Raw genomic sequence first — 16,286 nt, forward strand, 5'->3', positions numbered from 1 at the left:
AAAGAGCTATATCGAGTGCTTTCTATATACGGAGACCCATAGGGCATTGTACTTCTCCATGACCACTACCTTCCAATCACGTTTGCGTATCTAGTGTACCAATGAAACTTTCGTTGAACCACGATGAAACCTGGCGAGCTTCCTTACCTTGACTAAGTTAGGCGAGGCCATTCTGCATTCCTGCCCTTTGGGATGCAACCCACCACTCTTCAAATTTCTCCGCGCTATCGGCCAGTACGTCGAACCCAAGCAAACTCTTCTGGTACTCCGCATCGCCCCAATTGAAGGAGCATTTCCCCTGCCAGTCGGTGCCCGGCAGGCCCGCCAGCTCCGCGTCGCGTTCCTGCTGTTCCTCGCCGTCGGCCAGGTGGTAAAGGTGCTGCGTGTGCACCGCACCGGCGACGTTGGTCTCGGACCGCTGCTTGCGCAGTTCCTGATAGAGCCGGAGCAGAGCGGCCAGGTAGTCGTTCTTGCGGACCTCGTCGTTTGGTATACCACCCTTCTCTAGCGACTTCGCCAGCAGCTGCGCCAGAACGACACCGTCCTCGACGGCCATGGCAGCACCCTGGCCTTGGTATGGCAGCGTTGGATGCGTCGCATCTCCCAGCAAAGCGATAGGACCCTGTAACATGAAAGCATAGACTTAGCGGTGGCCCCCAGATTGTATTATGTCAGAATGCTTGGGTACCTTCGTCCACTTATCCAGGCTCTCAAAGTGAAGCAATTTCCACTTCAAAGGAGTCTCAAGGCACGAGATAATGTCTTTCAGGCTTTTTGTGAGTCGCCGACGTTAGATATTGCACTGACTAGATGGGAAAGGGGAAAGGGGAAATGGGCGGACGAACATAGGATCCCAGCCATCGAAGTGGGAAATCATCTCTTCTAGACTGCTGGGGGCCATCTTGACACCTTTGGCTAAATCATCCCCTACTCTATTGAATAGTTCTTAGCCACTTACATGATCCGTAACTGGTGATTAGGTTGCCCGACTTACAATAAGACAATGTTGTACTCCGTCTGGTTCCTTAGGGGGTAGAACACAGCATGCTTGCCCGGGCCCAGCCAGACCTGGATGTCCGACTGCTGAAGAATCTCATCGACTCTTTCATTTCCAAGCCGGCTCAGCTGTTCGCGAGGAAAGGTTCCCCGATACGCTAGGTCGCCTGTCTCCGTTGGTGCGAAGGGATGTTCGAGGACAAACTCTCGCATCAAAGACCACAGTCCTATGGTGTGATCAACAGCCAGGCCGGCATTGATAATGTGTAAGCTCGTGGAAGTTAAGATGACCTACTTACCGTCTGCTCCAACCACCACGTCCGCTTCAATGCGTCTTCCATCTTTCAGCGATACAGTCTGTCGGGTTGACTGCGACTGCTCAACACCGATGACTTCTGCGTCTAACATCACTTCTGCGCCATCTCTTATGGCCTCGGAAAGCAATACGCTTTGGTAGTCACCTCTATGGATGGCTCTTTAGTTATTTCTGTTAGCTTAAACCCTCTTGTGTCACAATATTGTCGTACTTCCTCCCTTAGGTACGTGACGTTTACTCACATCCACTCGCCTCCATACACCTGTTCGACCCTTCCCGCCAAGGGCTTTTGGACGATGACCTCGCCGTCTTCGTATCGCCGCAGGGTGAACTGGTCGACCTGATAGCCGGCTGCCTCCTTCTTGACCTTGTCGAGGATGCCCAGGCGGGCCAGCGCCCTGCTCGCGTTGGGAGGGATATGGAGGCCAGCGCCCAATGTGAGCACCTTGGCTGCGCGCTCGAAAACGGTAACTTTCAGGTTTTCGTTCATTCGACAACAGGCGATTGCGCAGGTGAGACCGCCGATACCAGCTCCAACGATGGCGACGTGTAAGCCTTGGCTTGCCCATGACACCTGAGACGAGTCAACACACGCTTTACGTGTCGAGTTTGATGGGCGCTGGTGCTACTCACCTTAGACTCCATGTTATGTTTGCTTCAAATAGCTTGGAGCTTGTGTGTTAATACTGCATATGCGTGTGTGATCCCTCTGGGAATTTGTTTCGAGGCAGGAAAATTCTGCATATATATACACGTCGAGTATCGATAACACAGTTAAACATAGCTGGGGCTGCGTATATTCATTTGAAATACTGCCATTACGAATTTCATTGTCCTGTCGGGGTTTTTCATCCATCAAGGCCGCGTGACTGATACTTGTAAGCACTTCAGAGACTGAACGTCTGAGACATGTCAGTCAGCATGCGCATTTGACAAACCCAGACTCAGCTACATAGCCCAAGTCATCATTATGGGCTATCATGGTATTTGTAATCTTCGACTTGTGATAATGGGCTCCACCTCAGAGTCGGTAAGACATCGTTCTGTGGTGGCTGCGGTAAGCTCTAGTAGAACCCCGTATTACCTGATTCGGAAGTCTAGTACTTTCGCCTATACGAGTTCGCTTAGCCTCCATAATTCCAAAAGACGTTATTGTACCACGCTGTGTTCCTTGGCGTTAGCCCAGAGTCTCTTATATAGCCTTGAGTTGTTTTACAAACAAAAGCACTTTCAGAAATGATCATTGATATTCCAGAATCAATCCCAAGCTCACTAGGAAAGCGGCTACAGAAACGATGATTTCCACCCCGAATGAAAAGGATCACTTTGAGCAGCCCGTTGCTGATGGTGCACAACTTAATAGCGACCCCATTGAAGAGCTAACATGGAGATACTATCTTACCCCACGCTTCGTTGGGAGTTATTTCGCTCTAATTCTCACGGCGTGTAACCTTTACGTGTCGTACAACATACCAGTACGTTCCTTCAAGCCCCGAGATGGTTGGTTCAAACGCATAGTCAGGAAAACACGAGATGACTGACGAAAAGGGAGTAATCCGCCCTTCATATAGGTCAGCCTTCTCCCCATCATCAATACGGACATCGGCCCCGACTCCAACATCAACCTTGTGCCGCTCCTGCACACACTCTTGAAGGGTGTCGGCCTCCTCGTCGTGGGCCGCCTCACTGACATCTTCGGGCGCCGCTGGTTTCTAATTGGCGGACAGATCCTCTGCGGCGTCGGATCGATCCCCTGCGCGCTCAGCGGGAATGTCAGCATCCTTCTCGGTGGTACCGTGGTCCTTGCGTTAGGTGGCAGCGTCCAGCCGCTCTACCCGCTTTACTGCCAGGAGATCGTCCCCAACCGGTTTCGCGCCATCAGTCAGGCCACTCTCACACTCTGTATCCTGCCATTCTTCGGGTTCGGTCCCGTTCTGGGCCGTTTGTTAGTACAGAACACGGCCGTTAGCTGGCGCGCTACTTATTGGATCAATGCCGCCTTCTGTTTTGCGTCCGCCTTTCTCTTTTTCCTCTGCTACTTCCCTCCCGGGTATGACCAGATCAATCCTGGAAAGTCCTGGCGCCGCCAGCTGGCCGAACTTGATTATGTCGGTTTAGCTCTATATGTCGGAGGGGCGGTGTTGCTCTTGCTTGGTTTCGGTAGGTCAGCCCATAGATTAGCCCCCCTGAAGCCAACATGGAGGGCAGTATCGACTGACTTTGGCCGCTCTCTAGTTTGGTCCACAGATGTAACGGTGGGCGGATGGTCGTCAGCGCGGGTTATCTCCCTTGTGGTAGTAGGAGGAGTTTCTTTGATTGCTTTTGGTTTTTGGGGTATGTCTTACATCCCCTCTGCTCGTGATGTCGGAGAATGGGCATCTAACAATATCAAAAGAGGCGTACGGAAACGCCAAGACGCGAATTGTTCCACTGCACCTGTTCAAAGTCAAGGGCTATTTAGCCATCATTGCGGTCGGATGCGTCTCGCAGATTTGCTTCTTCTCCTTCAACCTCTTTTTGCCCCAGATTGCGCAGAATCTCTTCAATGTTAGCAATATAGAGATTGGTCTCATCTCGGTAAGTTACCCCCTCACACCTGTATATGGAACCCAGCTCTGACACAGTCGTAGACAACAACCAATGCCGGCATCGCGATCGGGGAGATCATCGCGGGCTTCTTTTGGAAGCGTGCCAAACATACCAGGATTCAGACAATGACTGCTTGCACATTACTTGTACTCTTTGCAGGATTAATGGCTATGACAAACCAATACCGGCTCGGAGTAACAATCGGAGTGAGTAAAAAGCAATACCCGCTATCTGTCGTGATGAGTAACAGCCATACTAACAAGCTATGCTTAGGTTGCAGTGGTAGCAGGAGTATCCATCGGCTGGACGCAGCTTTTGACCCTGGTCAGCTGCGGGCTCATAGTGCCAGTGGACGACATCGGCATCGGGCAAGGCTTCTTCGGCTCTTGCAGAAACATTCTGGGTACTATTGCCACCAGCATATTCGTTTCCATAAACGGGAATCGCTTGCCCAAGGAAATGGCTAACAACATCCCGTCTGCTGTCGTCCAAGCGGGACTGCCCCCCACCAGCGTCCCCCTTTTTCTCGAGGCCGCTAAGAATGGCACGACAGCGTTTCAAAGTGTGCCCGGGTTTAATGGCCTGGTCCTCGAGGCCTTCAGCACGGCCAAGAAATATTCGTACTCTCAAAGCTTCGCCGTGGTTTACCTCAGCACGATTGCATTTGGCAGCGTTGCATTGATCGCATCATACTGGTCTCCCAATGTGGATGAATTGATGACAAACTTTCTCAACAAAAGAGTCGACGGAATTCAAAGAGCAAAGCCAAGAGTAGAGACGCAGTAGTGGGGACTTCTTGCCATTGAAATGGGTGCTGCCTTTGCAGACGTCATCCGGAATGGCTGAACCAGTTGTGTATGTAAAGAGACTGCGCAATAATAGCATTGCCCACTTGATTTTGTCCACAGAATAAATAGTAGTGCCAATACACATGAGTTACAGATGGCTTAGATCTAACACGACCCAGAAGTGTCTCATCGCACCAGGCTGAATTACCTCTGACTTCTGCATCAACTCGTCCCACACGCGTCGCTGCAACACATTTCCATCGGGACTAGTTACAATCGGAGCCGGAGGCGCTACTGCAGCGTTGCACTTGTCGATACTTCGCACGGCGAGAATGAGTCTGGGTGACGCCGAGATCGATGAAATGACGTGCTGCTTCTTTCTCCCAGACCAGTGTTGGAGCCGGTGACGACAACTGTATCCATATTCAATCGTCATATATAGATAGAGTCTCAAGAAAAAGACTACAAGCGTCGACCACTGCATTGAATCAACCATCGTGTATTATTTGTGTCTCCCTGTCGGACCTAGGACATCCAAATAATGTCTTACACCAGATATAGACAACTGTTAACAGTATAAATTAATATACCCGAGCAAAATACCGTTACAAGGAAGGGCCAATAGAATAAAGAAAGCCGCACAGCCGCACAAATAAACTAATCCGCTTTTACCTCCTGGTAGCCGGTACATTAATATCCGGTGTATACCTTCGTTAAACCGAAGAGCCAAAAAAAGCCACCAAAAAAGAATTAACACTCGGCGTAATCCTCATGCCCGAAATCTTGAACTAGCAACGTCTAAAATCGGTAATCATATCAATTATGCAATCGAATTGAGTCCTTCTAGCCTGGAAAGTAGGCGGGTGTCCTTGATCACTTCTTGCGCCCGTGAGTGAAAAAGTTGCAAGACAGTCCGTCGAAAATGAGAGTAATAAGGAGGCAATCATTTTGGCACTCTAGTTACATTTTGATACATCCATTTGCAGTATTCATGTTTCCAAAAGATTATGCCTTTGCATGCTGTCAAAGTCGCTTACCAAAGCACGAACTACCAGTCGGACGGTCAGATTAAAGAGTTGGCTTTTCTACGTCATCGACTTGTTCGACCGACTTATCATGGTGTTCAGCAGGACGTTTGGAACTGAAATTGCCACTGCTGACTTCACCCATAGATGGCTTCCAGTGAAGAAGAACCTTCTCTCCCGTGAACAGCTTATCAATTTGTTCTAGGGAGAGGTTGCGGGTCTCAGGGTAAAACAAGTAAATCAGGGGCAGGAAGCAGAAATTAAAAACTGAAGCGCGTCAGTTGGTCTGTGGCGATCAACACATAATCTTCCAGTGTACATACCGCAGAAGTAAACGTATGTGCGCCATCCAATATTCTGGATGCTCACCGGAGTGATTTCAACTACGAGAAAAGTAAAAATCCAGTTGGAGGCCGAAGCGAGAGCAGCGGCACGTTGGCGAATGGCGAGCGGCGCATACTCTGCAGGTACTGGTACCCATGATCAGAAAGAGCCATGGACGCATAATGGGGACATACTCACACAGCCATGGAATAGCGAGCAGTCCAACGGCGAAGAAGAAGTTGAAGGCGAAAAGCATGACTGAGGCCACGATACCAGCTGGTGCAGACCCATTGCGGACGGTGCCGGCGAGGATGGCCATCAAAGCGCCTTGGCCAGCCGCCGCAAACAGCATCAGCTTCCGACGGCCCAGGCGATCGATAATCCAAATGGGGATTAGCGAAGAGAAGAAATAAGCAACACCGTTGAAACCGGCCAGCAAGAGCGATAGTTCATGCGACATACCGACCGAGTTCTGGAAGATGGTCGGTGCATAATACGTGATGAGGTTGATACCCGAAAGCTGCTGCATGAACTGACCGCCGATACCCAGCAGAGTTCGGAGACGGAACCTCTGCTTGCCGTTCTGGAGCAAGGCTCTGTACGAACTTCCCTTTGAGGCTTCCCGCTCCTCGTGAATGGCGTCTAGAATACGTGCTATCTCTAGTCGGACCGCCTCGTTGGCGTCTTCGGTGGATGTCATGGCGGGAATCAGGGAGTGGAGTATCTGATCAGCCTCGTCGCATTTGTCTTGGGCGAGAAGCTGGCGATCAGGAGTCAGTCAAGGTCTGCGCATTAGAGGCTTGAGGGTGAGGAACCTACCCAACGCGGCGACTCGGGTAGTGGGATAATGGCTGAGAAGGTGAAAAGGGCGAAAAGACACTGAAGGGCCAGAGGAAAGCGGAACTGCGAATCATTGTTCGCAAAAGACATGCCATAATCAACCCAGTAGGCAGTCATGACACCAAAGATGTTGATGGCTAGCTCGATACTCAGCTGCAGAAAATTGTCAGTTCATTCCTTCTTTTTCTTCCCTTTCTCTGTTCGTTTGGACTTACCCCTTTCCCACGCTTATGGGCCACCATCAACTCGGAGTGCCAGACAGCTAATTATACGTGTTGGTGGTCAGTAGTACTCGGCCGATCAGAATTGGACGCTTACGGATGGTGCTGGTATTGAGGCCGTTGCCTAGACCCGCGACAATGCGGCCGATAATCATGTGTGCGATGGTGTAGGCTGACGCCTGCAGGGCACCGCCGATGCAGAGGATGAGGCAGCCGAGCATTATGGTCTTTTTCCGACCAATCCTTTCGCCAATGATCATGGCGAGGAGCGAGCCGAAAAAGCAGCCGATTTCGTAGATGGCGACGACGGTGCCCTGCAGCGATGCACTGCCGCCTGCTCCTTTGTTGGTGTTGATCTGGGGGAAGCGCGCTGTGAAGGCGGCGCCGGTCAGGAGACCAGACATGACGCCCTGATCATAGCCGAATCTTAGGGCAGTCACATATCCATGTCAGAGGCGATACGGTGGAGAGAGCGAAAAGGGCAAGCCAAGACGACTTACAGGAGAAAGCCACTGCCGGCCGTAGCCGTAATGGCCCAGTGCAACGAGCGTCCAGACAGAATGACCATAGTCAATAGTTAGCCCAGATCCCACGACTGAGGCAACGAGAAAGATTAAAACGGGCAAATAGAAGGGTGCTCATCATGACTACTTATACCGAGCTTACTTGCGTCTGCAGATGATCCCCCCCCCGCACCGGGGTTGCGCTGGAGACTGGGGTCGACTCCAGAACGTGACCCCCTGATCCCCACTGGACTGAGGGGTACACGTAGCTATTATACTAACTGCCACGTCGGACAGGGCCATGGAGGGCAATCAGAAACGACAGTTCTATAGCAGCTAGCGCCTGATGTTTTGGGAGGCGGGGAAAGCTGGCGGCTATTGATTCCTTGCGCGGCACAGAAACGACAGTTGTATTTTACACTTTTCACTTCCTCCCCGAATCCATGCAGCTCACCACGACCTGGCGCGTCACATGAATCTGGTTGTGAGTCGCCATCGTCTTCTCGCTGTCTCCTTCGCCCCCCAGCGTCGTCGTCGACGGCGACGGTGGTACCTTCCCGTTATGGGCATGGCCCCCGGCTTCGACATCGGTGAGTCGAATGAAGTCACTGCCGCGGCCGCAGTTGTTTAGCATCGTGGTCGTCGAAGCCGACTTGACGGACCGGTGCGATATGCCCAGCCTCGACGTGGTCCCGTACCCGCTAGAGGCGCCGTACCGTGTCGCCATTGAGTTATTCCACCCGAACCACCGTGCCCCGATCGCCATGATCATGATACGCAGCGCCGGGAGGCACGTGCAGATGATCGCCACATAGAGCTCGATGAGACTCCAGGAACCAGCCTTCCTACCTTCCCCTGCGTTGTTTGGTGTCACCTTAGCACGTCATGTTAAAAAAAGCCAGGTGGTGCTGCTTACAGGTGAAGTTAACAGATTTGGAAAACATGATGAGAGACTGTAGCCGGATGATACTGATCACAGTAACACTGAAAACTGGGTTAGCGGAACGATAGAAACGAAGTTTCGCTAGAAAGCCTGACACTTACGCAGCGCCAAGTGAAAACATAGATATAGCTGTGATCTTCTTCGGTAAGCTGGCCTGCAAATTCCAAAGACTCTTGATGGGCAAGACGATGACGACGATGTCGAGCACAATGTTGATCCCCGCAGCTATCCAGGCCTGGAGGTGAATGTCGTTGCATTTGCCGGGGAAGTTTGAGTCGAGCTGCTTCCAGAGGAAGCTGATGGGCTGGCACTGAAAGAGAGTGGCGAAGAAGAAAGCAATTGTATACGCAACAATGATGCCGCAGACGCCGTAGATGAGTTTGCGCATGTCTTGCTTGGGGAAAATGCGGAGCATGAACAACAAGATCGAGATCTTGACTAGTCCCTGGGCGACAAAGTAGATGGGCTCCCCAACAAAGAAAAACTTACAATCGTTGGAGTTAGTCCAGATGTGTGGTTCTTGTACAAGCTTCGGCCGGTCACTTACAAAAAAGCTGACTCGATCATCTCGGGAGTGAGTGTCCAGATGTCTCTTCCAACACCGTTCAGGTCGGCTATAGTACTGTCAGCTACTGTACCACCATTCATTGGCCCATCTCATGGTAGAGAAGGCAGCGGGAGAAGTCATACCAAACGGACTGATACAGCTGATCGACAACGTAAGCGCCATGGCCGCGATGATACTGTAATCATCCCCTTGCAAACCCCGACCGTTTTGAAAAATCTGGAACAGAATGCGGACAAGAAAGATAACCAGCGTTATCCCGCAGCCTATGATGGCGACTAGGGCCTGGTTCAGACTCTCGTCGCGGATAGGCTCGTGGCACATTGTCGCTGAAGCGTTTCTGGACTCTATCCGCTAACAGGTCAGTAAGGTCGATCAAGCTGAGCGAAGCTGGGATGCATCTGAGAATCTGCACTCACTGAGTTGGTCATATCTAGAGCATGCCTGTGTCATACAGACTGTTATCTGGGCGTTAAGGGCTTCGTTGGTGCATAGGCAGGCCGTATTCAAGCCGCGTGGTGAGGTTGGCACCAGTTTGGTAAGACATTGAACCTAAGATCGAAGAGATCAGTCATATGCTTGTCGTTATCGTGGTGATTGATGCTGGAATAGTGGGTTGCAACCTACACCACATGGCGGGAAAAGAGCTATAGCCTTGGCTATGTCGCTAACATCTCGTACTACCGGAGTCACCAACGCGTTTGTTGCACAGACTCTGGACACTAGCAACAGAAGGCATGCAGTCACCTCTGCAGCAAAAGATCTCATGATGTCGTAGCTTGCCTCGAGAATATGATCAACGGGTCGGGTACACGACGGTTGAACTCGCAACCGGAACGAGAGTAGGAGCAAAGAACACCAGTGACAAGAAACAAGGGAAATACCCAATCCACGTACAGCCCTCCAAGGGAAGTCAGGGCAACTATGACGGAAGACCCCTTATTATGAACCGAGGAAAACCAGAGTTGATCGCAGATGTTGGACTGCCGGGGGATATCACGGTGAGAGGCGAGACCCCATCTCCTACACCTTATAGGACTTGGCATTCATGAATCTCGTTCAGTATGGGGCTCTCATTACGATGGATTCATGCCCAGTGACGGCCCACAGTTCGTGTAGAGACATCATTGGTCTCGGGTGGCTTCACTCGGACGAATACCCTAACTACGTAAATTGAGCAGCTTGGGTGGGTGGAGAGTACAGGCTTGGCGCACGCGTCGACAGGGATTGCATCTGGGACATAGTATATCGGTGGTGTGGCGCCGTCGACGCCGTTAGTGCTGTCGTTGTTGATCGATCCAAGGCCTTCAGGCGAGGCACCAGGCTTGGAAGTTTGACGTTAGTCAAGCCCACTCATGCACGCAGGGGAGAAGTGATGCCACGGGTCCCGGAGTGGAAATGCTCCCGATATACATTACGTGTAGACGCATGCAATCATGGAGATTGGGAGGAGATCCGGCTAGAGCGGGATGGGGGAAGACGGCGACAATGGCGCTTGGTGCGAGATTTACGAAATGACGGATCTGGATTGAACGGCTATCGAATCCACCCTCCTACCAGCAATGGTCGTCCGTCACTCGGCCGAGAGAGCCTCGGGCTTGCTTGCGGATCACCTAGATCAGCATTGTCTGTGCGAAACCCGCTTGAAGACCCTTCATGATCGTGGCATTATTACCCCTTTAGCTTCAGGGCCAACCATATGCGAGGTATGAGAGCAGCAACAAGGAAATTGCTTGTTTGCCGGGAAACGTGGCCACCAAGGTCCAGATAAGAGCGAAAATACGAATTTGCGTCAGCAAGTACACAAGTCGAGCGGCTCGATCCGTATTGGGTAGGTTGCAGGACATCAGTATAACCCTTGAACAGTCAGACCCGCCTGTCAGCACAAACATGGGCTCAGATTGGATACCAAGGGCGATATGGCGGAGAAATCTGCATCTGGGGAGGGTGAGTGGGAATTGATTGCGGCGTGATGGCTTCTGCAGATTGGCCAGGGGCCGCGGCAGGTACGGGAGGTTCCCGATGCCCTGCAATTCGTCAACCGGGGAGCCTGGCCGAATGAAGGGCAATCTGAAGAAGGCCCTTGTCAGCCATGGCGTTTGAATCATGACTGCGGACCACGCAGTTGCAAAGGGAAGTAGAATGTCTGGCATCCGAATGGGAGAATGATAGCCGGTCTGTCGTTGCTTTAAACCTCCAAAAGCCACTTCGGATCCGACACCGTCTGTTCGTCCGCCGCCGCAGGGATGGTAGCGTTGCAACAACCACCAGCGCTTTGCACCAGATCGTCCACCCACTACACACGCCAGCACATACCAACACGGGTCGTTCCGAAGGGTTGTAACGGTCGCACTGGCCGAAAGTCAAAGTGAGGAGCATTCGTGACCGAAACGCCCCCATACAAAAAACAATCCTGCTATCACTGCGCCATGTGGGGAGTTCAGGGGTATAGGCAGGGGATCCAGGGGTACAGCCAGGGGGGCAGGGTATAGCTGCGTATTCCAGAAGACAATCGTTCCCAACGTGCAAGGAGACCCGAGGCGCCTCGTCCAGCTATACTAAATTCAACTTCCTGCATGCACGAAGTTGGATCCCGCCTATGTGTCCCCCATTCCATCCTCAAATGTGTCGTTAATGAAGTCGATCGTCATTTGCAGTCCAGCCCCAACACCCGGAGAAACACCCCGGCCAGTCTCTCGCTGGTTCCACATAGCAGACATCGTCTTCCATACACATGGCATCATCACCCTCATAAGCCATTGCCGTGCTAGAATACGTCTCGGCGTCTTAGTTGTTTTCCCTCGCTACCCATTCACTCTTTTCACCCCGGCGTTGACTTGAACAGTCACGACCTATACTGCCATTCTCTTGTCATTGGGGCTGACACACTCACTCGTTGTTTTTGTTTTGCCTTCCAAGATGAAGTTTACGGTTCCTGGCGCGCTTCTTTGCGCAGGGGCATCGCTCGCGGTTGCTGCTCACAAGTGAGCACTCACCCCTTCGCACCCGGTAGCTGCCACTTAAACTGACTATTCTGGTCGCAGGGAAGACATTCACTTCACATACCCTCGATATCCGGAGCAGGCTCGCTATGTGACACTGGGACCTCAGCTGGAGGCCGTCCCGCCGGCCAACAAGACATATGAGTACATTGTGGTTGGTGCCGGGCCTGGAGGCTCTCCTCTTGCCGCGCGCTTGGCCATGGCCGGGCACAGCGTGCTTCTCATTGACGCAGGCGGCGACCATGGCAATCTCCGCGAGGTCAAGATTCCCGCCATGAGCATCTGGTCGTCGGAGCGGTCTGAGCTCACCTGGGCATACTACACCCATCACTACGAGGACGAGAAGATGACCAAGAAGGACAGAAAGCTCACCTACCGCAACAAAGATGGCAGTCTATACAGTGGTCTGAACCCGCCTGAAGACGCCGAGATGCTGGGCAACTACTACCCTCGTGTGGGTGGTGTCGGTGGTCAGTGGAGTCCTTTCATCCTCCTTACCTTCCGGGCAGACTATACTAGAAAGACGAAGAGACGCTTATCCATACTTCTGCAGGGTGCTCTCAGCACAACGCTCTTATTTCCATTCTTCCTACCAATGGAGATTGGAACCGTATCAAAGAGCTTACTGGCGACGACAGCTGGGATGCTGAAAAGATGAGAGGATATTACAAGAAGCTCGAGAGAAACGAGCAGTCGTTCCCAAGCGACCCGGATGCTCATGGCTATAGTGGCTGGCTGAAGACGGCAGTTACGCCCTTGTCTCTTGTCGCCCAAGACTTGAAAATCCTATCAATTGTTCTTGGGGCAGCTGCGACTGCTGGTATAGAGTTGAAAGGACCTCTGGCCATTTTGCGGAAGTTAACTGGGTCGTTGGCCGGAGGGCTTGTCAATAAGGTAAGAATCAGCTAGCTGGCTGCCCGTAAGCCTTGACGCATGACTGACCTGTCGGTTTTACAGCTTCTGCCCATCGACTACATCACGGGCATGGTCGACGGACTCGTCTCGGTAAGTGACGCTTTTCAGTAAGGCACGACTGATCAGATGACATCTAACTGCTTACCAGCTCCTTCTTCACGATATGAACAACAACTCTCCAACTCGCGACAGCACGCCGATGTTGGTTCAGATGCCCCTGTCGATGGGTGCGCCCAGCTATGAGCGCTCTTCGCCCCGTGACCTGGTCTATAATGTTGCCACCGCCCAGAATCCCGATGGCTCCAAGAAGTACAAGCTCGACATTGCCACCAACACGTTGGTGACCAAGGTCAACTTCGATACTACAGGCGACAAACCCAAGGCGACCGGAGTCGACTACCTCTTTGGGGAAAGCCTGTACAGAGCGGACCCACGTGCCAGCCTGACCGAGGATGGCGGAATCCCTGGGTCCGTCACCGCAAGCCGTGAGGTGAGTCTCTCACAACTCTGACAACTACTGTATTCTGGAAGTGCTAATGCAGATGTCTCCCTAGGTCATTATATCTGCAGGCACCTTCAATACTCCTCAGATCCTCAAGCTCTCTGGTGTAGGCCCCGTCGATGAGCTGGAGAGGTTCAACATCCCCGTCATCAAGAACCTGCCTGGCGTTGGGACTAATCTTCAAGGCAGGCAAAGCCCTCATACCGTGCGCTGATGTGTTCTTCAGCCTTGCTAACGCTGCTTTGACCTACAGACCGCTACGAACTTGGAGTCACAGCCGAGGTCGACAGCGATTTCAAGCTGGTGGAGAAGTGCAGCTACTTGGCCGAAGGCGACGAGTGCTACAAGCAGTACTTAAACAACTTCGGTGCTTTGAAGGGTCCCTACACCACCGGCGGCCTGGCCGTGGGCTACTTCATGACCACCTCGGTGGCCGAAGGCGAGCACGACATCTGGGTGGGCGGTCTCCCTGCCATCTTCCAGGGGTACTTCCCAGGCTACTCGACGCACATCCTGACGACGACCAACAAAAACCACTGGACCTGGCTCGTGCTCAAGGCGCACACGCGCAACAACGCGGGCACCGTCAACCTGACGAGCGCGAACCCGCGCGACACCCCGAAGATCACGTTCCACAACCTGTTCGAGGGCTCCACCGCCGAGGACGCCAACAAGGACCTCCAGGCCATCATCGAGGGCATGCGCTGGGCGGTCAGGGCCATCGATGAGATCGACCCCCTCGACGGCAGCACCTTCACGCAGGTCTGGCCGCCCCGGGAAGTCACCGACGACGACGCCAAGCTGCGCGAGTGGATCGGCGAGGAGGTCTGGGGCCACCATGCTTCGTGCTCGTGTCCCATGGGCGCTGACGGCGATCCCATGGCCGTTCTCGACAGCAAGTTCCGGGTTCGTGGCATCGACGGCCTTCGCGTTGTGGATGCCTCGGCCTTCCCCAAGATCGTCGGCACTTTCCCCGTCCTCTCTATCTACATGATGTCCGAAAAAGCGGCCGATGTCGTCCTAGAAGGTCTCTCTGGATAGGCTGGATCGGTCAGGAGTGTGTGTGTAATATGTTGTTAATATAAAAAGCAGATATATAGATATCCATCTTTTAATACAATACTCGCTGCATTTAACGAGGCACCTTTCCTTCGCTTGTGTCAACTTTGAAGTGGCTCGTCTTCCCGGCATGATTCAAATTGGAAATGATATCAAAATACACCCAAAATACGCTTTGCTTCATAATAGACATAATAAGTCCTATTAGGGGGTTTACACAACTCTGTTGGCATACTCCGAGAACCGGATCAGTCCTACACGAGAGAAGGCGTTAGATCCGGTGCCATGTGACTCAATCTTTGGGCTATTCTTGTAGTACGAGATACACATCTCTCGACTTATTTTAATCGGTTGTGTATAGTCAGGAAGTCGGTGGTGCAGCTCCCGGGCTAGGCCTCGAACTTAAGGCGATATCACACAGCAGCGCGACAGGGTCAGCAGCCACAAAATTCATATACCAGGTAGTCTATACTCTTACTAGAGACCCCAAAAATTATTTCCAGCTTTCTTCTCCTTTTCGTTGGATCACGTCACGCATACTCCACTGATGTCTTGCATATGAGAAATACTGTAGTATTTCACCGCTTCGTTATTCAGTGTTACACACAACAAGACAATACTAGCATTGAATTGAGGCCCCCGCTACACACAATGGCCTCGAGACATACTTTGCGATAGCCCAGCGTCCTCATCTCCTAAGGACGCCGTTGGGGAGGCCAGACTTCCAATACCACCCCTAAACTAGGAACCATCTGACCGGGATTCCAAATTCTTACTGGTCACCTGCAAAGCAGCTGACGCAGAGTGGTTCCGATTTGCATACGCTCTCATTCGTTGAAATCCAATCGTTTTGGGGGGTGGAACGTGCAGTTCAGCTTCTCGAGAGAGCCATGGACCTCCTGAAAGCTGTGATAATAAGCTGCTTACGGACGCCACAAACCCAGCCAGCGACTTCTATGGTCACCGCCACCACTCCCTGGAGAGTGTCTGTGTTAAAGTTCGATAGTCCTCGAGGGGCTTCAGATAGAGCCTCGACCACAAAGGCCATCACCCTGCTAGAGGTACTAGGACGGGTCAGCCGTCGACAGAATGGCATAGCTTAAATGCAGACCACTAGCGGTGGCTTCCATGCAGGAAACGGTTCATGAAAAAAGAAACAGCAACTACTGCTACAGAATGCACTGTTGGGCTGACGCTCGTATGGTAGCTGCGCCTTGGAAAGGTGCATGTCGGCACACGTTTGAGCCCAGTTCTCACTGTCTGCCAGCCTCGGTTACGGGCTGGACGTATTGGGCTGGCTGATCTGCATTTCAGGCACCAAATCAACCACGCTTCCTTTTCAGGCTTGCTCAGCTAGGGCTGCCTCCCGTCTGCAAGCCCCCTTCTATCTGGGCCGTTGCGGCTAGGCCTAATGGGTTGATGGTTTACTTGGCATTGAACTGAAAAAGGAAAAAAAACAAAAAACAATGGCTATCCAGGCACTAACAGGTTAGCTGCGGCTTATGCGCCACTCAATCATCATACGATGCAGATTCACAATACTCCTTAGTACCTACATCCGGGGACGGACTCGAGTCCGGGCCTGGAATCACGTTTCCTCGAAACGACATCGAAGTCGTCCCCGCTGTCGGTCCAGACGCGTCCAGACCTACGACAACACATTTACGCTCCTCGAGATAGTTGGAGGCGTGACATGGC

At 52.3% G+C, this 16,286-nt stretch overlaps 5 protein-coding genes across 5 annotated transcripts; 2 read left to right on the forward strand and 3 right to left on the reverse strand.

Moving 5' to 3' along the window:
* Positions 1–157: 157 nt before the first annotated feature.
* On the reverse strand, positions 158–1,957 carry PG998_003860 (uncharacterized protein; the record flags this gene model as incomplete). Its single annotated transcript, XM_066870678.1, has 6 exons — positions 158–622; positions 842–932; positions 995–1,223; positions 1,296–1,459; positions 1,555–1,886; positions 1,946–1,957. The coding sequence occupies 6 exons, from the start codon at positions 1,955–1,957 to the stop codon at positions 158–160; spliced, it is 1,293 nt and encodes a 430-aa protein (XP_066734428.1).
* Positions 1,958–2,607: 650 nt separating this feature from the next.
* On the forward strand, positions 2,608–4,687 carry PG998_003861 (uncharacterized protein; the record flags this gene model as incomplete). The annotated part of the gene is made up of 5 exons (XM_066870679.1): positions 2,608–2,787; positions 2,884–3,472; positions 3,708–3,889; positions 3,943–4,107; positions 4,175–4,687. 5 exons carry the CDS (start codon positions 2,608–2,610, stop codon positions 4,685–4,687), a joined length of 1,629 nt encoding a protein of 542 aa, XP_066734429.1.
* A 1,070-nt stretch (positions 4,688–5,757) lies between these two features.
* On the reverse strand, positions 5,758–7,667 carry PG998_003862 (uncharacterized protein; the record flags this gene model as incomplete). The annotated part of the gene is made up of 7 exons (XM_066870680.1): positions 5,758–5,981; positions 6,038–6,184; positions 6,237–6,798; positions 6,858–7,031; positions 7,094–7,140; positions 7,197–7,525; positions 7,600–7,667. The coding sequence occupies 7 exons, from the start codon at positions 7,665–7,667 to the stop codon at positions 5,758–5,760; spliced, it is 1,551 nt and encodes a 516-aa protein (XP_066734430.1).
* A 359-nt stretch (positions 7,668–8,026) lies between these two features.
* Positions 8,027–9,434, reverse strand: PG998_003863 (uncharacterized protein; the record flags this gene model as incomplete). Its single annotated transcript, XM_066870681.1, has 5 exons — positions 8,027–8,457; positions 8,519–8,586; positions 8,647–9,029; positions 9,093–9,099; positions 9,184–9,434. 5 exons carry the CDS (start codon positions 9,432–9,434, stop codon positions 8,027–8,029), a joined length of 1,140 nt encoding a protein of 379 aa, XP_066734431.1.
* A 2,595-nt stretch (positions 9,435–12,029) lies between these two features.
* On the forward strand, positions 12,030–14,570 carry PG998_003864 (choline dehydrogenase; the record flags this gene model as incomplete). Its single annotated transcript, XM_066870682.1, has 7 exons — positions 12,030–12,094; positions 12,155–12,582; positions 12,666–13,006; positions 13,070–13,117; positions 13,176–13,517; positions 13,582–13,714; positions 13,783–14,570. The coding sequence occupies 7 exons, from the start codon at positions 12,030–12,032 to the stop codon at positions 14,568–14,570; spliced, it is 2,145 nt and encodes a 714-aa protein (XP_066734432.1).
* Between the last annotated feature and the right edge of the window lie 1,716 nt (positions 14,571–16,286).

The sequence above is a fragment of the Apiospora kogelbergensis genome, assembly GCF_038363985.1.
Source record: "Apiospora kogelbergensis strain CBS 113332 chromosome Unknown utg000002l_segment0_segment0, whole genome shotgun sequence".
Classification (NCBI taxonomy): Eukaryota; Fungi; Ascomycota; class Sordariomycetes; order Amphisphaeriales; family Apiosporaceae; genus Apiospora; species Apiospora kogelbergensis.